The 25,853-nt window shown below is 34.6% G+C and overlaps 1 protein-coding gene across 1 annotated transcript; it reads right to left on the bottom strand.

Moving 5' to 3' along the window:
• Positions 1-843: 843 nt before the first annotated feature.
• LOC129320003 (probable protein phosphatase 2C 6) lies at positions 844-6,334 on the bottom strand. The gene is made up of 4 exons (XM_054965133.1): positions 5,825-6,334; positions 3,651-3,938; positions 3,062-3,167; positions 844-1,533 (listed from the first exon to the last, which is right to left on the bottom strand). Exons 1-4 carry the CDS (start codon positions 6,302-6,304, stop codon positions 1,211-1,213), a joined length of 1,197 nt encoding a protein of 398 aa, XP_054821108.1. The 5' UTR covers positions 6,305-6,334; the 3' UTR covers positions 844-1,210.
• Positions 6,335-25,853: the final 19,519 nt, after the last annotated feature.

Raw genomic sequence — 25,853 nt, 5'->3', positions numbered from 1 at the left:
ACAATCCTCCTCAAACTCAAGATACTATAAAATTTGTAAAAGCTTTTATTGCTTGATCTAAAAAATGTATAATAGAGAGAGACTTCAAAGAGAGCACATATAAACTCAAGATGATTCTCCTATGCATGAACATAAATCATCACTAAATGAACGAAAAAAAAAACTCAAAATAAATCCCCACATAAAAAACTCAAGAGTGATTTTTGAAAGGATAAATCACTGGATAAGAAAACTAAAGAGTGATTCTTAGAGAGATAAATCACGAGAAAGAAAACTCATGAATGATTTAAAATGAATCACTTAGTAAAAAATTCAAAAATGATTCTCAAAAAAATAAATTATAAAAAAATAAAAATAGACAGCTAGAGTTTTAATATACAAAACAAAGCTCCAGCCACCAAGCTCTATACCATAAAAGAAATCCAGAGATAAATCAAGGAAATTGGAAACAATATATTATCTTTTGCAATTTATTGTGTTAAGATTATCTATTAAGATTCATTCTTTTGAAATTTAAAGAATATTTTATATTTATTAAATATTATTATGATATTAATTAGTTATTATTAGAATGATTTATATATTGTATTCTTTTTCCAAGTCTTCATCTCTTTCTGTCCTGACTTCTCTCGGACATGACATTACAAAAGAAAGAGAATAAGAGCATTATACTGATCAATAGGTCAGCTAATAGCATATTTGGCCAATAAAAAGAAAAAACGATGTAACAGTGGCATCGCACTCGAGGTCTTTTACAAATTACTCGAGATCTTCGCTCCCTTCCTCCCCACAACCTAATCCGCAACGCTTCTATAATCTATATAGAGATAAAACAATAAATACTTGAAAACGCGCACATGCACATATATATATATATATATATATATGCCCTTGTAGACATCAATGGTATATTGATTATAGGATATTAATTCCTGTACATTCACTCATGAAGTAAAATGGAAGTGTCCTTTCAAATCATGGCTCTTCTTCCGGACCAAGCCAACGAAAATTGAGGATTGATCTACACTTCAAGCAGAATTCTGGCTACTTGTCATGAAGCCAAGTCCCTCTGCTATGCTGATCAGCCCCGCACAGTAAATGGGGTCAGACAAGAACTTCGAGAAGGGTCCCGTTTGTTCATGAAACGGCTACAACTTCAGTATCATCTCTTGAGGCCCTCATGTCTAAAATTCAAAAAATTGGATGTTAATTAGGAAGTCAAAGGAGGCCTTTGCTGACGTTTTCTCTTTGATTTCAGATCAATAACTATGATCGAAATATTGTCTTTACTATTTCTACCACATGCAATCTCTGTAAGGCTATCAGCCACAATTTGGGCAGGTGAAGTTTCTTCCGTGGACAAGGACCTTCGACGTCGTCTCAGAATATGGCGTGCAACTTCCCCGACCTCTGCATTCGTCATTACATCCCAAAGCCCATCACTTGCCAATATTATGCATTCGTCGTCCTCGCTTCTCGTTGTGAAAGTGGTCTCAGGCACAGGAATAATCCATGGCCTCAAATACCGATCACCTGAAACATTAACCAGTAAGCAGTTCCAGTGAAAAGGGAAAAAAAAAAAAAAAACCAGTCAATCATTTCGTTTCCCAGATATCCAGACGCTAGTAATTCAACTTTGAACATGCTTTCCAGCAGCTCGCAGAACACCTTTCACTGTAAAACACTTGAATCTTGGCATGTATTCAAACAGTTTTACGCATTTGTGTTGCTTCTTTATAAATGGATAGTGTAAATTTACTAGTATCGCTCCAGTCTTTACAAGCCATTTTGGTTCCCAACCATAATAGAAAAAGCTACTTAGTTACTACGACCCCCATCTGTTTGATGTCTGCCCTCATTGAAAGATTCCTACAATAACTGATTAAGAAACAAAATGTGGAAGAGAAAGCGGAATAACCCACCTTGGCTGTGTGCTCGCTTCTTTCTAGTAGAAGGTAACTAAAACGGTTAGGTTGTTCCAGTCAAATGGAAAGTGAACAAAGTGTACTTAAATCTATAAATTGCGGGGCAAGCCTCTCGCGATCTAATTTTCAGGCACCAAAAGATTTTAGTGACAAGAAACTAGGAACATTTTCCTGCATCAGTAGGTTAGGGACAAAAATAAGAATCAGAAATAAAAGATAGCCTTATGAAGTTTTCCCAATACCGACCACACATAACTCTAGAATATTGAGGTCCAACCTACCCGGCTTCAGCTCCACGTAATATATAAAAATGTCATAGGTTTGATTTCTTAGTCAGAACAGACTAGCTTTCTGTTATATGCAGCAGCACACAGATATTCTGAATATCCTCCGCAGTAAGGAATTTTACGGACACATCAAATCATGAACAGAATGCAGAAACCACAACAAACCAGTAATTGAAGACTACTTGGCAAAATAAATAAACAAGACAATGCTAAAATGTCAGGCAGAAAAAGAAAAACTAACATAGCAAATCAAATGGCTAAAGCTACCCATGCATGCTTGGGGATCATACATGGAACGAAGGTAATTTTCTGTAAATTCATGCTTGTTCTTCTCTCGTGATGAGTTTTCCCCTTCCTCTTCTCAAAGACTTTTCTCACCTATCCCTCTCCTTCACCCCCTCATTCTCATTGTGACAACATTCATTTACTATTAAATTAGCTTTTCAAAAGTTGTTTCCTGTATTAGGCCAAGAAAAAAAGTTGTTTAGGTCTCCCCTTTTCACTCCAATCTATCTCCCTTCAACAAGGTAATCCATACAATGCATGAAAGTTACCAAACGGACAAACACATGCTTTTAACAACTGCTGAAAATTCATGCCACATATTAGTAGTTACCATAATAATGTTTATAAGACATAAACCACTTTGACTTTTGAGAACGATCTTTTTTAGCCCAGGCATCAAGAATATTTAATGCTGCTTACATACCTGACAAGTGTATACAAGCCAGACAAAGCATTTCTTAAATTATTTTCAAAGGAATGAGACGTCCTAATCAACAGGTCAGCAGGAGGAAATTTGACACAAATTGACCTGTGACTGGATATAGAGAGAAGAAATCAACGTACCTATGGCCCTGGACATGGCAAGAACTCCAAACACCCTAGCTCCATTCCAGTTTATGACTTTTCCTCCTCCTCCTTCAATTCTCAATAGTTCATCTTGTCTGTCAGGCTGTACAAGCAAGGGTAATTGTATCTTAATTTTTGTTCATAAAACAATATATAAATGTACTTAAGTAAAAGAATACAAGGGGGAATCACATCCAAGGCCCCTCAAAAAAAATTATTTACAGACAAGGACCAATACAGAATGGATTGTTAAAATGGGAATGTGACTTTTTTTTTTTTTCCAAACAGGACTTGTTATTAGTCCTTGTTTGTAAATAATTTCCTTAAGGGGTCCTTGAATGTGATTCTCCCAAGATACAATGTCTAATGGCTGCGAATGGGAAAGATGGGTCCTTCATTTTCTTTTTACCCCTTCATCAGTTGCAAGTATCTCAAAATAAAGTCACACATGCAAAATCTCTATCTTCTAATTCACATAAACACATGAATAAACAAAAAAGATAGTAGACCAGAGCATATGTAACCAAATGTGTGTGTGCATGTCAACATATAGTAAAGAATGGGCCAAAATAGGATTTCAGAAGACCTTCTGATCCACGGTCAAGGGAATCGTTTGTGTGCCGCGGCAAAGAACTGCCCTCGAGTCGCCACAGTTAGATGTAATGATTTGGCAACGAGATAGAACCACCACAGCAGCAGTAGATCCTACCATTTCAGGTGCGACTGCATCTGTTAAGATTTCATTGTCGGCTTTCTCAAAGCCACTGGAAAAAACGGCCTCCCACCTTCCCTTCCATTCAGTACCCTGAGCTATGTCTCGATCCCACTCTTCAGCTATAGCTTCATGCATCCGTTTGGCACAAAACTTGGCCACCTGGGATTGAATTTCCACCGAAGTTAAGAGAGTGATCATCTACTTATGACATAATATTACCTCTTTTTTGTAAGGCAAGATATCTTCTACATGTTCCAAATTGTGGAGGTCAGATTTTACTAACATGAGACAAAGTCATTGAAGAAGACTAGAAACTGAATGTAGTAAGCCAAATAAAGAAATGGCGGCCCTTTTCAACAAAACCTCATAAACTTTGAAACATGAAACGCCTACCATGGATTCAAAACACTGTTGAAGAATCATTCAAAACCAAACAAACTGGTAAGTAAAAACAAATTAGTAGTCACATATTTGACATTACCAGCACACCACAATTCATGAAATATCTTTTACCTAGATCTTCATAAAGGCACTTGTCAGCCTTACATGATAGGATATTGTTCCTTTGTTTGGTAACAAGGATTCTTAGGCAGATTTACTGTTCCGTTTAATTTAATGGATTCCAACTATGATATTCGGTTTATTATTTAAACTTTAGACTTTCGATTTAGATACCACACGTCAACTGTACCTACCCTCTTCGTAACGTAATTAGGCCCCGTTCATCTCGTGATTCACACAAAAAGTTGAAAGAAAGGACCTCTAACAGTTGTATATGTAAAGACTTTTCAAAAAATATAGAGAGTAATTTCTTTACCAGACGGAGCCACGCGGCAACCACTGATCACCAAGTATTGTACGTTGTACCCAAGACGAGACGCTGATATATGTATATGTTTTTTAGAGAGCACAATGATCATTATTTTATATATGAGCATAGAAGTGATTTCATTTAAATGTTTATGTAACAAAAGAATGGGGAATGTGGCGTAAGCTTTTCCGTGTAGACGTGGATGTAGATGAGCTGAGCGGCCCTAAACAAAGAAAAGTTCAGAATAAAGTGGGGATGAGGACCAAAACATACCAACTATTATCCTCTAAGGCTCTAAGTTGGAAACGTGGCGCCAATGCACACAGTGAACAATTGGTCCCACCTCCTCCTACATACTACTGTTATTATCTGCCTTTTTCCTTCAACAATAAAGGGATTCCTCTCTCTACGTGGCTCTTCCAGTTCCGACGGTTAAGATTTCACACCCCTCACAAAAACTCTATTTTGCAAATTACGACAATTTTTTCATGAAATTTAAAACTCTTCCATACGAACCACACAAGTAAAACATAGCGGGCTGAAATAATAATATCTACTTTATACAAGAACAAAAATAATATTTATTTTATGGAAACGGTGTTGTCAATGCACTGCCATTTGTATCAATATTATATACCAAAAAATTCTAGAAAGGTGGCCAGATGGACAGTAATGGTTAGCCAGAAACCAGTGTGAGAGTCGGTGACGTTAGAGAATATATCAATTAAAGCAAGCAGTAAGACCGTAAGATCAAGAGAAGCGAAGCGAGGCAAACAAACAAAGGGGCGCTCGAATGACCCAAGACGAAAAGTATTTGTACGGTCATTGTTACACGTGGCGGGATGTGAAACAGAACGCGCCATGGATTTTCTCTCTGGTGGACCACTCTTTGCATACCACGTGGTCTTCCTAAGCAATCATCTCATTCCAGCGTTTAATCTGAGAAAAAAATACTCTGCTAATGAGTTTAATTAAATTTATTGTTAAGCAGATGAAATAGGCAACAACATCCTCTCCGATCATTTCTGTTCGCGATGAAAAATATGCAGAATGCGGTAGGTACTCCTCCGGTCTACCCTCCACTCTATATAGCTAGTCACAAATGGGAGCAAGTTCTTTCAAATATTTTTTAAAATAGTAAAACGGAAGTAGTATTAATATTAAACGAAAACATATCAATAAATTCTAGCACTAGCACAGAAGAATGCTGAGTGAGGAAGTAGATGGTTTGTACCTGAGATCCACCGTGGCCGTCGAAAACGCCGAAGAAATGAACCGGCGAGATCTCACTGGAGGATTTCGAGCAAGGAGCCGTACATCCGCCGACGTGATCGCACGGGAGGGACATAAACCCTGGGATAACAGCAATAGCGTCCTCCATCTCTTTCCTCCTCCCAATCACCGACGTAAATCCCCAACTGATTCCCTTGTTATTCCTTCCGACGCACTTGTCCCTCTTGGCGCTCATCTCTTCGGACGGAGGGGGATCCAGCGAGGGAGACGAGGGCAGGGCCTCGGAGATCGCAACCACCGGAATGTCGCCGGAGCCAGAGCTGACGGTGGAAATGTCGCCGGAGCCGGAGGTGCTGCGGGAATATTCGGAACGGAGGACTAAGGGGAAGGTGGAAGCGGAAGAGGAAGTAGAGAAGGGGGAGTCGGAGTCGACTCGTTCAAGTTGGAAGTCGTCCAAGTCCAAGTGCAAGGGTTGTTCCATGATGTGAGCGAAGGAGAGGAGGACAGGGAGCCGGGGGTGAAAGCAGCGATAAAAGAAGAAGAAAAGACAGGTAAGAATAGGACACGTGTAATAAGATATTACTCTACGGCACACGCATCCGGAGTGAAACCGGAAACATGATTTTGATTTGGAGCTCTAGTTTTTAACTGCGTTTTTCTCTCACTCGTTTATTTTTTATTTAAACAAATTAATCATCATATTTTAAAATTTTAATTAAATTATAACTCAACTTTTAAACTTTAAATTTATATAAATTAATTTTTTTAATTTTTATTAGATTATAATTCAGCTCCTTAATTTTAATTTTTATTACTAAATTCATATAATTTTAATCATTTAAATATTAATTTTTATATTTAAAAAAAATTATAAAGATTAAAATTATATTAAAATTTATGACTAATATTTTAAATTATTAAAATTTTTTAGTCTTTATAATAAAAATTAAAATTTTAAAATAGTTTGAATCTTTATAATTTTATTTTTTTACTATAAAAATTAATTTTTAAATGATTAGAATTATAAGAATTGGGTTGCAAAAATTAAAACTATAAGAACCAAGTTATAACATGTTAAAGTATAAAAATTAAGTTATAATTTGATCAAAATTATAAAGATCAAATAATTAATTTTTTTATTATCTTTTTTATACAATTGACTCTTTTGCTTCCATCAACAAAAAATTAAAGGAGACTTATACACAAGATGGACACAATATATTAAAATATTATAAGGTCTATTGATAACCTAATAAAGAAAAATAATATATTTTTTTTTTGTTAAATTGTCAATTAATCTTGTAATATTTAATTATGCTACGTGAGATTTTAAAATAATTTTCTTCAAAACTCTTCTCCCTCAACTCAACTCAAGAGCTTTTATTCCTCCAATTGATTGATTCCAAAATACACTGATTTAAGTGAGAGAGTAATATTTAGGAACTAAAATATTAAAATGAGGATAGTCCGTGGGCAAATTTTTTTAACAAAAAATAGTTGTAAATATGGGTGGATTAAATAATTATTATGAACAATGCAGTTGGCCAAAAGAAATAATTACAAACAAGAAACTGATATATAATTTGAGATTAATATTTAAAACATAACAATTTTATCTGTAATTGTATTTCTTGAATTTTCAATTATCTGAATTAATATTTTAAAATTATTTCGTGGAAAACTTCATTAGAGATATAATTATTATTAATTTAACTTTCTCAGACCTAGATGTCACTCTCCCTCTTTAAGCCATACACACGGACACACCCATACTTATAAATGATATGTATTTTTATAAATTTTATGTTGTCTATATTGTTGGAGATTAAAAAAAAGTATTAGAATTAAATTTGAAAATGTACAAAATTTATTCTAATTTAATAAATTGCGTCATTTATATAAGTAATTTGAAATTTGACAATCAGTCTTTTAAAATTCAGCTTCAGTGTAGATTCATCCCAAAAAAAAAAAAAAAAATCTGATAGAGTTGCAGACTTGCAGTGAATAATTTTTTTTTTAAATTTCTGAGCTTGGAATAAAAAGTTGTGCTCTCTAAATGGACGGGGTTTTATTCAATAGAGCTAATACTTGATTTAGGTTATTTTTGCAATGAGCAGCCAAAAAAAAAAATCAGATTATTTGGGGAAAGCGAGTTATTCGGTTTAGTGATGTAGCGAAATGCTCCCTCGACAAGAGCATGTTGATCACACTTCTGGTGCCGCATCTCCACGTGTCTTGCTAAACTCTGGCTTCCACAGGTGGACGTTCCTCTCTTTGGCGTGGACGTTGCGTCAGTGCATAACGCTCCTGTTCTCAGCACTTTCATAACTATACTGGCTGTTCTTTCGCCAACAAAAATACGGCCTGTCCAATATAAAAGTATATATTGCTTTTTACCTAGGGGGAAAAAATAGTAACTTTAAAAATCATATCGAAAATACAAATTGATTCACATTAAAAATTACGGAAACACAGGCTTTAACATATGTTTTACTGTCAAGCAATGGAGGGATATAAAGTTGTGATATCATGAAACAAGCACATTTTAAAATAATTAACTTAGTATTTTTTATAAAGGGTCTTGTATCAAGCATATATAAAACTCCGAGGCCGTAAAGAGTGGCATAGTAAATAGGATTGGATTATTTTGTCTAAAAATAGACACTTGTTTTGGATTGTTGATAAGCAAATGGTGGTCCAAGTATCCTTGTTATGACCACAAACGGTTCTGTTTACAGTTTGTCCATTGATCATGTCCATATATATGCCTGTGTTAATAATCACAGGTCTCTCCAGACATTGCTATTTCGCATGCCCTCAAACGCCATAACATAACAGCATCACTTGTCATGTTTAGAAGTTATTTCAGGCTCGGCATTGACATGCTTGTGTAAGTGTGTTTTTAATTATTCGATCATGTAAAAAAAATATATATATACTAGGTAATAGCTACCAGCTTTGGAAGAAATCCTCTGTTGCTTGTCAGTTTGGAGACCAGGACTGGCTGGACTTATAGTGGACTTAATTAAATTCGCATTTAGCCTGGTGTGTGTGTGTGTGTGTGTATTTTATATGCTTGTTAACGTCGAAGCTTCCATGGCTGTCTCAAGCATTGTAAAACGTCGGAATAAATATACCTACGAAAAGTATGCAACTTCTTGAAGATCCAGCACGTAACAAGACGGGCTATGAAATTTAAGGAAGAGAAGGGAGGAGGGATGGAGTGAATGAGTATGACTAATGACGTGACGTGAGGAAGTTATTATACGTAAACTTGCCCCGAAAACAAAACACGTCGGTTCCGGGCCGGAACTAGTTTCAGGGTACGATGAGCACGGACAGCTCATTATTTGTAGACTGTTCACTGTTCAGATATAATTTAAATTATTCAGGCTTAAATTTTTTTTAGAAAAATTATTTTAATTTATACAGAATACAAAATAAAAATAATTTTTTAACTGTCAGCTTTTCAAAAAAAATTATTTAAAAAATATCAATTAAAAAAAACTGTAAATCTGAACAATAAACTCTCAATTTTTACTTATATGTTGACTGTTGAGCAATGAAATTGGTTTCGGGCGGTTTGGCGGTGTTTCTCGGTAATGAGCCAAAAGGAGACACGTAAAGAGCAGAGGGGGCCCACTGACTAGAAGGAAATTGCAATCAAGTCGTAAATCAAAATCATCACGGTAATGACCTCTGATTTGAACATGTGCAGGTTTGCTGGAAACCCGGTGGGTAAATGGACGGCCATGATGGGGCAGGGAGGGTTACTTGGCAGAACGGAGATGCGGATGAATCGATGATGCACCGCAAAAAATAGTACGGCCACCATAGTCCATGCCGGCCCACACGTCGTAGAAGGAGAAGCAAGACGAGAAAATGGACGCGTACCTAACTGCTTTAGGTTGGATTCCATCCGATCAAATCGGTATCAGCAAGGTGTCGGTTATTCCTGCTGGTCTATTATACACCAATCCACGAGTATCGGGTTAACACATGACATGATAACCAATATTTTCAAAGCCAAACTAGATATTAAATAGAAAAAATTTACAGTCTGATTTAATTAAGTTAAATTAATAATTAAAGTGATTATATAATAATTAAATTAAAAAAATTATATATGTATATAATAAAATAATTTATTATTTTCTAAAAAAACTGATAAAAGAATAAAAAGATATTTTTTGAGTAGCCTGATTTTTGACTTAATTTTAATCCACTATTGATTCAAAACAATTCAATTCAGCTTAATTTTGTAAGTAGTTTTTTTTTTTTTTTCTTGACCGAACTATCCATCTGATCGGTTGACTGTCCAACCATCTGGATCCAGTTGATTTTTTTAATCATCCATGATAACATCATGACCCTCCAGGTCAGAGTCCCTCGCTCGTCAGTCTCCCCTTGCCCCTTGGTAGGTCATGCCAAAGGGAATGACAACTGAAATTTACCCCCCAAAAAAAAAACAGCTAAAAAATTATCAATCGCTTATCCTATCTTACTATATTTATTTAATCAATTGGAGTGGCTGATTTAAAAGACTAAAATATGAATAATTTATATCTGCTGACTTCTGTCTCTCCGAAAAAGCATGGCTGTGGAATTAATGATAAATTCATCCCAACAATTTATTTTTCTGTTTTTATTTATAAATAAATTTTAATATATTTTATTATAATTAAGAAAAAATTTAAAAATTATTAACAGTTTTCTAAAAATTTAACAAATTTTTAACTTTATTCTTATTAAATATATATATATATATTTTCAATAATATACTTTTTCTTAACATTGTTTAATGAAGAGAAAAGAGATAAATTCTGATAAAAAGTTAAACCATAGCTGATAAATAGGATAAATAAATTATTTTCTTCCTACCTTGTTATAACACCAGGGAGTATATTTTTGAAACCTCGCGAACAGAAATTTCTCGATTTACTAGTTCCTCAATATTAGTTATCAAATCAGTTGTCACATATTGAAACCTTCATCATGTTAGGTCCAACATTCAAAAAGTTAAAGCACTAGTGTGATGTGAATTTATCAAACACATACACACTAACTATGATAGCATTATTGAATATCATGTCAGTAAAACTCCATTTTTCATCCCTGCCCCCCATATGGCCATGTCGACGACTTTGTACATGACATTATCGCGAACCTTTGCTTTCTATCTCTTCTTTTCACGGAGTCAAAATTGTGCGTGCGAGAGAGTTTATTAATTTCATAATGAGATTCTACAAGTTACTTACAAGTTATAACCCTCCGTCCATCAAAGTGCTGCAGTGTCTGTAAAGAATATTCTAAAGGTGAACTATTTAAACTGAAAATGACTTGGCATAATCAACAAGTTTGAACAATTACTAAGTCCTTTGAAAACTAGGGATCAAAGATTCAAAGAGTCACAACACTGCTTTATTTACGCACCCTCTTTGTGGTGATCATCCTTCGTGACCTGTAAATTAAATAATCTGAGTTGTCAGCATCATGGGGACGAAATTACTGAGCATTGTTCGAGGACAGGTGGCAGGTGTCTAGATCACTTTCGAAGGGCAGCAATGTCATTTCAGATCAGTTAAAGATAATGCACTGCCATCATTAGTTTGTTCGTCCGGTGTTGTGTTTGCTAAGTTAAGGAAGTTCCTAAACACTGATTTTGATTAGGTTTGGTGGATGCCATGATTTAAAAATTTTGAATTCTTCAATTTTTTTTAAAGCTATTACTCCCTCTGTTTCAATTTATAAAATTCTTTTAGAAGTAATTTGATGTTCTAAAATATAGGATATTCTAACAAAACTAATACTGTATAATTCATTAATTATGCATGTTGTAACACTACCCTTCCTTTTTTTCCCCCCTCTTTTCATGATAAAATTTTATTAAATGAAATGCATTTTTAAAAATTTATATTTTTTATTTGAAAAATGAGATTGTAAAGGATATTTAATGAATTTTATTAATATGTATAATTTTATCTAAAAGCATCTTATAAATTGAGATCAAAATAATGTCTTTTATATATGATATGATTAATTAATCTTCGAGATTATCAATTTAGAATAATACTAATGGTTATTTCAAACTATCAACGTGCTTAGCAAGATGATCAGATTCTCCAGTTGGACGTTGAATAACTGGAGAGGCTAAATTCTGGATAGGGAGGATATAAAGTTGATTAGATTAATGAATAAAGTCATTGGGATTAGATAAGCCAGCAAGCCACTGGATACGAACATGATGGAGTATGATCAGCCGAAGAGTGTATTCTCTCATTATCATAATATGAACCTGATTATTTGAGATTAAAAACTAAATAAATTTTAAATAATTTAGAGATTTTATAAAAAAAATATCTACCCTATAGAGATTTTTTATAAAAAACTTGTATTATTTTATATTTGATTGCAATAATAAAAAATTATTTATTAGTTGTTTGTTTTTAAATTTTATGATATCTTCCTTTATTTTTATTTTATAAAAATAAATTATTATTTTAAAATTTTATGACACCTCCTCAAAAATACATCATGTCACCTACGGCATTAGATTATTTTTAAAAATTACCCAAAATAGCTTTTTAAAATAATCAAAAAATTTCTTCTTCTTTTTTTTTTCATTCTGATCATTTTCAAAAATCTAAAGAAACATAACAAAAACTTGCAAGATATATTTTTTAAGAAAATAAGTGATTTATTCATAAAATAATCCAAAGCAAATGGGCTCCAGTGTTTCTAAAAATCCTGTTTGGTCCATAATATTGGACACTAGATAATTTTTATAATTATTTTTCTAATAATATCCTTACTTTATTTACTAATTTTTTTAAAAATAATGCTTTAAAATTGTAATTATTATTATTAAGGCACTTATTATCTATCATATTTAATTATAATATAAATGGAAAGATGTAAAAAATTTTTAAGATATTAATGTTTCAACTTTTTTTAAATCATGAAATAATTATCAATATTTTATATTATAATTATGGAAACATTTGTACAGTCGAGGGCTAAGATCACATCCGTACAGAGGGCCCACTAGCAAAGGGTGTCTCGTGATGTCTATCAATGATACAGATGGGCCTCAATTTTAATTTCTTTAGATAAAATTATCACTAACATTCGGCGCGAGGCATTTGCTTATTGGATTTTGCCACGTGCTTGGGCTGCAATCCAAAAAATAATTATATGCCTCGTACGACTTCTTCGAAGTGGTCTTCATCATTGGCGCAAAATAAATAAAAGGGAGAAATTCAAGCTAAGGACACGGTAGATAGTTCCCAAAAAATTTTAAATTTCCAGTTTAATTTAAGAGAAAAAAATTAAAAAAAATTTGACTATAAAAAAAATTAAAATATCCTTCATTTATTATATAAAATCATTAATTATTAATTTTTTATCTCATTTATTAATTTATGAATATGAGTTACAAATTATTCCCTCAATTAAAAAATATAAAGCATTTTTAATTGAATCTCATCCCTAATAAAATAGTTACTTACTTTTTAACTAACCCTATCTTCTCATATTTATCCCTATTAAATACCTTATAATAAATATAAAGTCATTATTAATAAGGATACTAAAAAAAATAATGATTAGACTTTAAAAGATTAAAAATGTCTTACATTTTTTAACATTTAACCCCTCAAAAAATGTTTTACATTTTTTAACGGATGGAGTATATGAGTTGATATGTTAATAATTATATAAGAGTTTTAATCATAAACAGTAGTATCAGTTGTTAAATTACTATCTTTACTTGTTAATTTATTAACATTGATTGTAAATTAGAGTAGATATTTGTAAATTACTGATATGCCTTATAATTTATAATTAATATTAGTAAATTAATAAATAAAATTATAAAATTAATAATTAATGTTATTGATTGTCTTACAAATGAATATAATTTATAAGTAATATTAAAAAATTAACAATTATAATAAAAAAATTAATAATTAATAATTTTGCATAATAAGTGAAGGGTATTTTAATTTTTTTACTGTTAAAATTCTTTTAGTTTTTTAACCCTGAACTGAATTAAAGTTTTAAATTTTAGGCCCATGTAAAATTAATTTTGTATAGTAGCCCTTAACTGAAATTATCTGTAAGTAAAAGCCGTGTATCCCTACCAATATTTTTGCAATAAAAGTCAACTCCCACCGTAATGGCATTTTTTTGGGCCAAATACCATGATGTCATTTTTGAGTTTTCATTTTTTGTATTAAAAGAGTTTTCATTGGAATTAGAATGGTGATAAAAGTAATTTTATGAAAAAACATGATTTTTAAATCATATTTCGATTGTGTTTGGTTAGCCCTCATTTTTGTTTGATGATTTTTTCCCAATTGATGAATATTTAGTCTAATTGATAAGTGTGCAATTTATATCCCTTGAAGACATGAGTATGGATTCTAACAATGTTATTGATGCGAGAATCCTATGTGTAAGTAATTTGTAAATATTTTTAATAAACCTCTATTAAATTTTAAGATTCACTCACCCTAGTTTTTTTTAGTTTTAATTAAAACTAATCGTGATCCCAGTATATCTCTTCGACTAGACTCACTTGAAAGTTGAAATATTTGCTTATAAAAACTGATTTTGTTTGGATAATATCTGTTTAAACTTCTTTTGGATGTGTGATCGATTACAAAAAAAGGTGCGGTGGATTTAGATTTGAATATTAAATTTTTAAATTCAAGATAAAATAAATGCATCTCTATAAAATAGTAAGACAATAATATTGCTTTAAAATTATATTCTAAAAATAAAAAAAGAAGATAATTGAAGTCTTATAAATTATGTTGGATTATCAATTTCTCAATATTTATATCTTTAAAATCTGAAAACAAAAAGTCTCTTGTTGTAAATCTTCAACGATTTTCTTCTATTCCAGGTTAAAAATAAAAAAAAAAGACTTTTTTCCACTGCAAAAGCAAGAAAATCCTACGTTTTGTTATGTTTTATTCTATTTATTTTGTTTACCAGCATGTTTTATTCTGTTTATAAGTCACAATTTAAAAATCAATTTCTAGTGCTTCACACGATTCATTTTAAAGAATCAACATAGTACTATATGCATGTTATATGTTTGGTGAAACCTTGCTTAATTATATGCAATTCTTTTGGACATTAAATTTGCAACGTTTTGTTCAAGCTCTCATCTCTGTATACTCTTAATTTTATACATATTATATTTGAATCAACATTTTTTAACTGCACTATAACTTGTCTGATTAAAAAACATATAGCATTTTCCGTTGTTTATTGGGCCGTCAGGCATTATGCGATGACCCTAACTCAACTTCAAGTCCAAAATATAATATCTTTATGGCCCATGAGCTGTATGCATCCTTAGCTCTTTTCCTCGCCAGTCTTCAATCCACGGACAATCATAATCCCCCAAAACGCACGCACGGTCTTCAGCAAGTTACACGACGACTAATTCAAAAAGATCTATTTACATATAACATCTCTCTTGTTCTTTGGATATGTATTGTAATTTTGTTTGGTAATGAAATTAAGTTTCTGTACAAGCACACTTGAAACTGCGATTTTGTTGTTTTTTTTTATTAAAGGACAAATAGTTCCAAAAATATCCAAAACGAAAAGATTGGTGAAAAAGAAATTAAAACTAGAGCAAGACAAAAAGAAGAAACTAAAACACGGGAGCCATGCAAATGCGATGCATTCAAGTTGGCGATGACTGAGCAGATATCTTTTGCGATCACCAAACTAGAGCTTTTGTTGAAGAAGAATTACGGCCAACAAAGAAGATGGAGATCTTGAGATTGGAAATTCCCAATAATAGGAGTCATAGAAAAGGTCCAGAGTAAGGTTGAACGAAGGCAGAGAATTCCAAAGTCAACTTGGATTTGTAGATTTGCGCTTGGACCAATTGAACAAGACAATTTGTCTATCCTTAAAAACAAGAATTTTGATCACATTGGAAAGCCTTTGTTTTTCCTTTGTACAAATGAAACACAATACATTTCCTTGAAAATTTGAAAGATTACTTTTGATATTAGACTCAACCAGATTTCGCAATCCTGATGAGCCGCTAGCGGTACTGATTCCAAATGCATCCGGATCAGTTTCATTCCACATACAAACATGTTTTAAGAAGAAATTAGAATGATGGTAATCCTGAATAGCTTTGCAAACATCAAGCTTGTGATCATCATGAATGATGGAGTTCCTGATCTTCTAAATGCTATGGATTAAAATAATGAATCTGTCCAGAAGATCAATTTTCTTGTCCAGAATGAGATGTTTAATAAAATCCTTCAGAGACTGTAGGTAACTTGAACTAACCAGCAAATCAGATCTTAAGGACAAAGCACCGAACCAAAGAGCCCTTGAGAAAGAGCAATTAAAAAAAAGATGAGGGATGGATTCCTCAACTTGGCATCCAAAGGGACATTTGTTATTAGTGGACAAGTGATGCCCTTAAAGAATGTCATTAGTGGGAATTGCTTCATGAAGAAGCTTTCATAAAAAGACAAGATGCTTTGAAGGAAGCTTAAGCTTCCAAAAAGAAGACCAAGGGAAGTGATCAATGCAATGACTACTCAAAAAGGTAGTAAGAGACTTGTAACCTGATCTTGAACAATAAGAACCAGAACCACATCATTTCCATATCAAATAATTCTGTTGTCCCAAAAAGGAGATAGGGATAGAAGAAATAGATTTGACTGTCTGAATAGGGTAAAGTTATTGTAAAGCATTGACATTCCATTGACGAGGAAACCAAGGAGAATTTGTGGAGGATATAAGATTATAGACCTAAAGGTGGTTAAAAACAGAATCAATTGGAAGAGATCCTTCCCAAAATTGATTATATAGCTTATTATTCCTCCCATTACCAATGTTCCACTTCAATTGTCTAATGATAATGTCCAAGCAACTGAAAATACCCTTCCAGATCCAAGATGTAATGTGAGGCTTCTTGATCAAAGCAGGCAAGCTAAAATCCACATACTTCCTTTTTAGAGAAAAACCCACAAGAGAATCATTAGGTGCTTGAATTAGCCTTCAAATTTACTTAGTTAAAAGACTTCGATTGACCATATGAATAGATCTAAGCCCCATACCTCCTAAGTGCTTGGATAGGAAAAGGAGATCTTTGTTTGCTTGATGCATCCTTTTCTTTCCATCTTGAATTCCCCAGAAAAAATCAATACATTTGGCATCTATTTTGTTACAAATAGACTTAGGTAATTTATGCAAGAAAGCTGGTAAATATTGGCAGCAGATAATACAAATTTGATGAGCGTTAGCCTCAAAGCTTGTGCGAGGGTAGAAATCTTTCATGATGCCAATCTCTTATCTATTGCTTCCATAATTTGGGAATATAAAATTGATTTATCTTTGCCTAAATCAACCCATATCCCAAGATATTTCTCAAGTTTGTCGGCTAAAGGAAAACTAATGCCTCATTTGGTACAGTGAAAATAATTTTGATGGAAATAAAAATTGATATGAAAGTAAAAATGGATATGAATATGAAACTGGATATGGAATTTAAAAATATGTTTGGTATATTCATGAAATTGAAAAATTATTTTTATTAAATATTAATATTAAAAATATGAAAAGACTAAAATGCCCCTCATCCTAAAAAAATTTACCCCAACCTAGATCATCCAAATTGAAGCAAATACATTTATGCAAGCAAAAATCAAGCAAAATACATTCAAGCAAAAATCGTGATCCGTCAGAAATTGCAAATGCAACCTCCAATAACAATTGATTCAAACATGGAAGCAAGGGATGGCACATGGGAAGATGATGACATTGTCGAGGTTTTGGAAACTGGTTGCCCACGATAATGTCGTTGCCATCGCTGAGGAGTTCCTTGGATGCAATGGGGTTTCAATCGCTGATCAGATAGTTTTGAAAGGAAAAATTGACAAAGTGAATCAGTGAAGAACGAAACCCATAGCACCCTCCACGACTTCTCTTTACAAATTGATAAGAGAGGGGGAAGAAGATAAATGACAGGGAGTGGTGGAAGTAGAATCAGTGAGGGAGGAGGTTGTTGATGTTGGAAAACGAGCGACAATGGCTAAACAGTGGAGTTCGAAGATCGAACATTGAAGGTCGATCTTCATTGCCGATGCTGAGGAGGTCAGTATTATTCATTTGTGTGAAGGTGTGAGGGGATGAGAGAGAAAGGATAAAAACTGAAAGAGGTTTTGTGGAATTGCAAAACTAATTTTTTTTTATGGAACCCAATTCCATCAATTTTGGTGGAAATCAAATTCAACTTCATTTTAATCAACCAAACATAAAAAAATTTCAATTCCATCTCCATATCCATTTCCACCCTCCAAATTTCATCATATCAAATGGGCCTTAAGATAATTTGCCCAATCTTTCTTAAGGATTTGACAAGTGTTAGGACTCATGATGAAAGAAGACTTGGAATGATTAATCTATTGACCAGAAATGCAACAAAATATTTCCAAAGTATTCTTAAGGGATTCTAAGTTATTTCTGTGCATTCAAAGAACAGTAAAGAATCATTCATATACAAAAGATGAGAAATAGGCTTGGCAGATTGACGTACCTTAATACCTCAATTCCTCTAGACGGCTAGATTACCCCTGAAAGATTACCATTGAAAAGAAGTTGGCATTCAACAGTGGAGATATTTTTAGGTTGAGAAACAATGAGCGTAAAGGAGCCAAAGGGGAAAGGAGTGCTTGACGGTGGAGGTGGTGCCGAAGGACGGCCCCCAGATGGTGGGGGTGAGGGGAAGAATATAGGCAAGGAGGGACGGGGGAAAGAAAATTTTGTTTTCCAAGCTGGAGGAAGGCAAAAGTCCGACGTGGATCAGAGTAAGCCACCAACAAGAGGACGTTTATCATATAAGGAATCTCTTATGAGTGTAAACTCTTCAGGCTTTTTATCTCAGAATCATGCAAATGAAGACATCATGCACGGATGGAAGAACTACTTTGAGATTATGAACGCTAGTTCGGCTGATGGTGGAAAAGAAAACTCAGAGGATGAAGAGATAGGTGGGGGGATGAAGGAATCAAAATGGCCTGTCTTACAGTTCACACCCGAGGAATATGAAGCATGGTGCAGACCATGGATGAACTCGCTCATTGTGAAACTTCTAGGCCATGAGATTTTGACGGCCAGACTGCGGGGATGGTTACCTAGGATGTGGAGGACACAGGAGCCCATCAAAGTAATGGGGCTTAGCAACGGGTACTACATAGTCTCATTCACAAGTCGAGAAGATCTTGATTTTGCTTATCAGGAGGGGCCATGGATGATAGATGATCACTACTTACTGGTTCAAAGATGGAGACCCAACTTTAACCCCTGGAAGGCTGACAAAACACGCAAAATTGCGGCATGGATACGCATTCCAGACCTGCCAGTGGAATTCTATAGTGTTGAATCACTTCGACGCATTGGGAACATGATCGGCAGAACCCTGAAGATTGACAGGTCTACATCTATTTATGATAAGGGAGGTTTTGCTCGTATATGCGTGGAATTTAACCTTGGGGAACAGCTTCTTCCATTCTTCACGGCTTTCGGAGAGGATCTCAGAATTGTTTATGAAGGGTTACATCTGGTGTGTTTTTGCTGTGGAATGTATGGTCATACATCTGAAAAGTGCGAGCTGCACAAGAAGGAAAGACAACCCGATCCGGATATGTTGAGGAATGACAAAAACACTGGGAATGGTGATTACGTAGATATCACAGATCCTAATACAGGCAAGCAGGAGGTGGCTATGGAGAATTCGACGGTGAAGAAGGAGGTTCCTGTGGCAGAGAAGAATATTCCGGTTGAGAAGATAGAGTTACCGATGATGGCTAACGGTTACGGGCCTGAGATGCTAGTTAAGCGCCAATTTCGGGGATACAGATATGGTGGAGATTCTAGGCGCAATATCATCTCTGATGGTATAATTATGGGAGGAAAATCTGGGTTATTGAAGGATATTAATGGTGGGATAGAAGAGAAAAAGAAAAAGGCTATAATTGAGGAGTTCACGGGAAGCCAAAAAAGGAATCATGGGAATTTAAGTATAAATAATAATAATGAGGAGTGGGCCCGTGTAGGAGATAAAAGGAAGGGAAAGGCTAAAAGCAAATCACGTGGGAAAGAGAAGGTGCCTCCATTTATGGGGAAAAGAGGAAGAAACAACAATCTGGATAATGATGCTAGATTGGACACATTAAAGATTGCTACAAGAAATTCCTTTGCTATTTTTGAGAGTGGGCCCAGCCCGTTAATAACATGTGAACGAAATACTCCTGGCCTAATAAAGAATGACCAAGGCCAAGATACTGGTATCGTACAAGGAGTTGAGGAAGTGAACATGGGGGTTGACCAAATTGAGCATTTTTCTGACAACTGTGTTGAGGCATTGGAAATTCGAAATGATGAAGGAACTAGCTATCAGAATGAGGATATGGATGCTAATATGGAGTCACGTGACTCCAACAATCAATAATTTTCTCATGAATTACGTCGTCTGGAATTCGCGAGGGACGGGCTCAAAAACGTTTCCTAATCTTATCCGTGAAATGAAGCAAAATTATCAGATTAATCTCTTAGCTTTGCTTGAAACTCGATGCAGTGGCGACAAGGCTAAAAATATTGCAAAGAAGCTAGGCTTTAATGAGTTTGACTGGATTGATGCGACTGGGTACAGTGGAGGAATCTGGGTGCTCTGGGATGCAAATGTAGTTCAGGTTTCTATCATTGAGAAAAGGACTCAATTTATTCATTTGACTGTTGAGAATCATAAGAAAGAGAAGTGGTGGCTTACGATAGTATACGCTAGTCCAAACATAAATATGAGACGCTGCTTATGGCATGAGTTACGTCAGATTGGTGCGACTATCAAAGGAGCATGGAGTGTGGTTGGAGATTTTAACGCCACTTTATTTCATGATGAGAGACAAACAATGGCCAGGCATGGAACTGGAGTGGATCGAGACTTTCGAACATGGTTTGAACAAGCTGAACTCAATGATGTAGGCTTCTTTGGACCCATGTTCACTTGGAAACGAAATAATGTTGAGAGTCGTATTGATCGTGCTCTTGCTAACGATAGCTGGCTAGAACTTTTTTTAAATGCCACGGTTACACACCTCCCTTGGTTTAAGTCTGATCACAGGCCACTCCTGATCCAATTAGATCGTAAAGACAAAACTAGCCGTCATAGACCATTTCGGTTCATTGCTGCTTGGGTCCTCCATGACGGTTTTGAAGATTTCATTACAAATGCATGGAAGAATAATTGTGATTGGGTAACTCAAGTCAAATCATTCAGTGCTGACTGTATAAGGTGGAACAGAGAAGTGTTTGGCCATACCGAGACCCGCAAACGAAAGCTAATTCGCCGCTTGGATGGTATCACACAAGCCCTTACTAATGGTAAAAAATCAGAGCATCTTGACAAACTCCAATGTCAACTTTGGTCTGAGTTAGAAGAGGTGATGCTTCAAGAATACATTATTTGGGCTCAAAAAGCCAAAGTTAACTGGATTCTTCACGGTGACAAGAATACCTACTATTTTCATAGTGTTGCTAATGGGAGATGCAAAGCCAATCGAGTGCATGCTATCCGTGACAATGAAGGAGAATGGGTTTATGATGAAGACCAAATCAAAGTGATGGCTACGGAATTCCTATCTAAACTCTTCACAGAAGAAGACGATTGGAGACCAAGGCTCGAATGTTATAGAAAGTTCCCCTCTATTGGTAATGATTTCCTAGCTGACCTTGGCAAGGAGGTAAATGATATTGAAGTCAAAGATGCTATTGATAGTATGGGAGCTTTGAAGGCTCCAGGACCAGATGGTTTAGGAGCAATCTTCTTTCAGAGTCAGTGGAAGCATGTGGGTACCTATGTGACGCAGTTTGTGAAATCGTTGTTCCTCAACCCGCAAGCTATCAGCACAATCAATTCTACTTTGATTGTTCTTATTCCTAAGAAACATCCACCAGAGAGCCTGAAAGATCTTAGGCCTATTAGTCTATGCAATGTGGTGTTTAAGGTTATTACGAAGATTATCACAATGCGGCTGAAGCCTCTTCTCCCTAACATCATTTCTCCTTATCAATGTAGTTTTGTTCCAGGACGACATAGTTCAGACAACATTATCGTGGTCCAAGAAGTTATCCATTCTATGAGGAATATGCGAGGGAAGCGCGGGTTTATGGCAATCAAAATTGATCTTGAAAAGGCATATGATCGAGTAAACTGGGGTTTCTTAGACCAATGTCTGGACGAAATGCAATTTCCAGAGCATATAAAGGCTGTCGTTATGAATTGTGTTACATCGGCATCCATGCAGCTGATCTGGAATGGAAACAAAGCGGACATCTTTAAGCCTACAAGGGGGGTTCGTCAAGGGGACCCATTATCACCATACCTGTTTGTGATTTGCCTTGAGAAATTAGGCCACCTGATTCTAGAAAAAATGGAGGAGGGAATATGGAAGCCTATCAGATTAGGCAAAACTGGACCTCCCTTGTCGCATCTGTGTTTCGCTGATGATATCATTATTTTTGCAGAAGCTTCCATCCAACAAGCTGATGTTATACACGAGTGTTTGGGGAAGTTTTGTGCCAGCTCTGGAATGAAAATCAATGCTATGAAAACTAAGATGTTTTTCTCTGAAAATGTGCATCATGTTCGACGTGAAGAAATCAGCACTAAACTCGGTTTTAGTAGGACTGGTGACCTTGGTCGCTATCTGGGTGTGCCTCTTCTGCATAAAAGGGTGGATAAAAACACATTCAAAGACACTGTAGATAAAGTGAAGAAGCGTCTATCTAACTGGAAAGCATCTACTCTCTCCCTAGCTGGACGTGCGACACTGATAGCCTCAGTCACGAACGCTATCCCTGGATATGTTATGCAAACATGTAATCTTCCCGCTAGTACTCTTGAAACGCTTGACAAGTCCAACCGTGACTTTTTATGGGGCCACACAGAGAGTTCAAGGAAAACACATTTAGTGGCATGGAAAGATGTTTGCAGACCAAAACAAGAAGGAGGGCTAGGTCTTCGACGAGCGTCTATCCAGAACCAAGCTTATGCTATGAAGATCGGTTGGGGCTTGATTAAGAAGCGTGAAGACTTATGGGTGCGAGTTATCCGTGAAAAGTACAAGTGTGGGAGTGATATTATCCCCAAGATTAAGACAAAGAAACCTGGATCTAACCTTTGGAAGGGCATTAAAGATACATGGGTTCACGTCAAAGATGGGCTACAGTGGTTCAACAATAACACCTCTGTGCGTTGGAAATGGGATCGAAGTGGCTCCTTTACTATAAAATCAGCCTACAATCTTCTTTCTGGATCCAGGGGAAGCGAGAATGATAAATGGAAGAAGCTGTGGAAGGTCACGGCACCTCATAGATGCAAGACCTTCATGTGGTTAGCTTCCCAAAACAGATTACTCACAAACGAGGAGAGATTCAGGAGAAGTATGAGTGCGAATAATATTTGCTCGTGGTGCAATGGCGCAGTTGAAAGTAGTTTGCACGTCCTTCGAGATTGCACAGATACAGGACAGCTATGGGGGTCTGTGATCAACACTAGATATCAATGGGACTTCTTTAATCTGCGAACAATAGATGATTGGATTAGCTGGAACTTGAAACAGGGTAAAAAACCAGAGTTTCAAATGAACAATGGATTATTCATGGTTCTATGCTGGAATATCTGGAAAAGAAGGAATGAACGGATATTTGAGGGGAAAAGTCGCTTCAATGAATGTATTATTGCCCAGGCGAAGGGCATGATGAGTTGTTTGGAGAGGGTTCAAACAAAGACAAGTTCCATTAATTGGCACGGAAATGGGATTCAGAACTGTGACCTACGATGGAAACCTCCAGAGACAAGTTGGGTGTCACTCTGTGTTGATGGTGCTTTCTCGATGACGCAACAGACTCGTGGGTGTGGCGGTCTGCTGAGGAACTCGGCTGGGCAATTTATCACAGGGTTTAGCTTACATTTAGATGAAGGTGACCACTTATCAGCAGAGCTGTGGGCTATTTTAATAGGCTTAAAGATTGCTTGGGATGCTGGAATTAGGAAAATCGTGGTGGAGTCTGATTCAGCAGAAGCCATATCATTGACAGAGGTTACCAACTATTCTATACATCCTGACTGTCATATAATTATGGAAATTCAAAGCATGATCCACCGAGCATGGGAGATTAGAATTTGTCAAATTTCTCGTGATGCAAATGTTGCTGCAGATCATTTGGCGAAACAAGCTCTTGATGCGTGGCCTGGATTGCACATTCTTAGCTTTCCCACGGAGAGTCTTAGACGTTGCATGGATAGCACTTGTACTGTAAATGAGTCTAGAGTTTAGGCTCATCTATTTCTTATCAAAAAAAAAAAAGATTAATCCATTTTTGGGAAAAGTTCATTTTAATGGAAACTGCAGAAGTGAATGACCATGATATTCTATCAAAAGCCTTTGAGAAGTCAATTTTGATAGCTCCCAATTTTGTCTTCCTTAAGTAGGCATGGTGAAGTTGATGCATTAGTTCAGAGGCCAAATTTGATTAATCTTTTGCGATATTGTTGTTAATAGGATAGGATAGTGAAAAAAAATGAATTTATTTTTACGGGGAAATGCATTTTACTATCAATTCAACTTTACTGACGGCAATAGATTGAAGGGAAGCCCAGTTTAATTTGTAATATAAGATGGATATCAAATTCATTGAAGGTACACTTCATTAAGGAGTTAATAAGATTTACTACACCCTCCTTTTCTATATTCTCTCTCCCGATAATAATATAATGCATTTTTTAAAAATTTTATTTGATTTAAAATATAAAATATTATATAATTTTTATAATTATTTTTTCAATTATAACCCTACTTCATTTATTATTCTTTTTGAATTAAAATTTTAATTATTGCAGTCGAAGTATTTGTACAGAGTATTTAATGAAGGTAAAATTAAAAATATATAAATTTTTTAAAAAAATTAATATTTCAACTAATTTTTTTTAGAATTATAAATTAGTTACTAATATCTTATGCTTTGGTCCAAAGGAAGTATAACAGAAAACAACCGCATAACAGTTTGAAAAAATCAGTTTCTTATAATAATCGCGCCTAGATTTTTAAAAAAAGAAACCTATACTACAATACCTTTGTATTTAATCAAAACAAAGCTACATTAATTGTTTATCATAAATGAAAATTATGAGTTTATAAGAAGTAATGTAAAACAATTATAATAAATGCTTATTGATACATATAATTTTGTTTATAAACAAACAAAATAACAAGTGAGAGTTTTTTTCAATATAAAAAATGGAAGGAGTACTATCTGAGAAAACAAAGTAAAATTAATATTTTTTTTTATTTTGAATGATCAATTCTAATTGATATTTTTTCTTGATCGAACTCATGGTGACGTAATTAAAACCTCAAATTGTAGCAGTAGCATACGCCATAAAATTTTGTTAGTTTGGATAATTAATATGGAATTTTTTAAATTTAAAGATATGTTTGAAAGTATATGATAAAATATAAATGAATGATTATTAATGGAAGAGAATGAGGTGTAGGGGAATAGATTGGAATGGAATGGAACATTTCATTGTTTGATAATAATTTTATTTAATCATTATTATCCAATTAATATATTTGAGTTAAATATATCATGTTTTTCAATTTTAGGGTTAGATGGAGTGAAGGAATGAGAAGAGGTGTCAAGGATGAGAGCAAATTTATAATAATATTATTTATATCAAATCATTTCATTTTCAACCCTTCAAATTAAGGGTTAGAAAAAATGAATTTAGAATAGTTTAGAAAGTCATCATAAGTCATTACACTCCTTTTAAAAAAAAATTCTAAACAATAATATAAAACTTCTAATCGTTCCATTTTATCTAAAAAAACTCCCAACACTACCCAAGTCCTATATGCATGAATCATGTGACATGGCACGCTGAAGAGCGCATATCTAAGCAATTAAAAATTAATCAATTGCAT

Source organism: Prosopis cineraria, unplaced genomic scaffold (assembly GCF_029017545.1).
Source record: "Prosopis cineraria cultivar Desert tree isolate PC_DT_omini unplaced genomic scaffold, ASM2901754v1 PC1, whole genome shotgun sequence".
NCBI lineage: Eukaryota > Viridiplantae > Streptophyta > Magnoliopsida > Fabales > Fabaceae > Prosopis > Prosopis cineraria.
Note: the sequence above shows the minus strand (reverse complement) of the source record. Positions and strands in the feature narration are given on the sequence as shown.

Bases quoted from the DNA above. Each gene is read 5' to 3' on its own strand.
- LOC129320003 (XM_054965133.1), bottom strand. From the start codon at position 6,304: ATGGAACAACCCTTGCACTTGGACTTGGACGACTTCCAACTTGAACGA. The intron at 3,168-3,650 runs GTCTTCTGAAAT...TTGCTTGTACAG, and splicing joins CCTTGACCGTGGATCAGAAG to CCTGACAGACAAGATGAACT. The intron at 1,534-3,061 runs GTACGTTGATTT...TTAATGTTTCAG, and splicing joins TGCCATGTCCAGGGCCATAG to GTGATCGGTATTTGAGGCCA.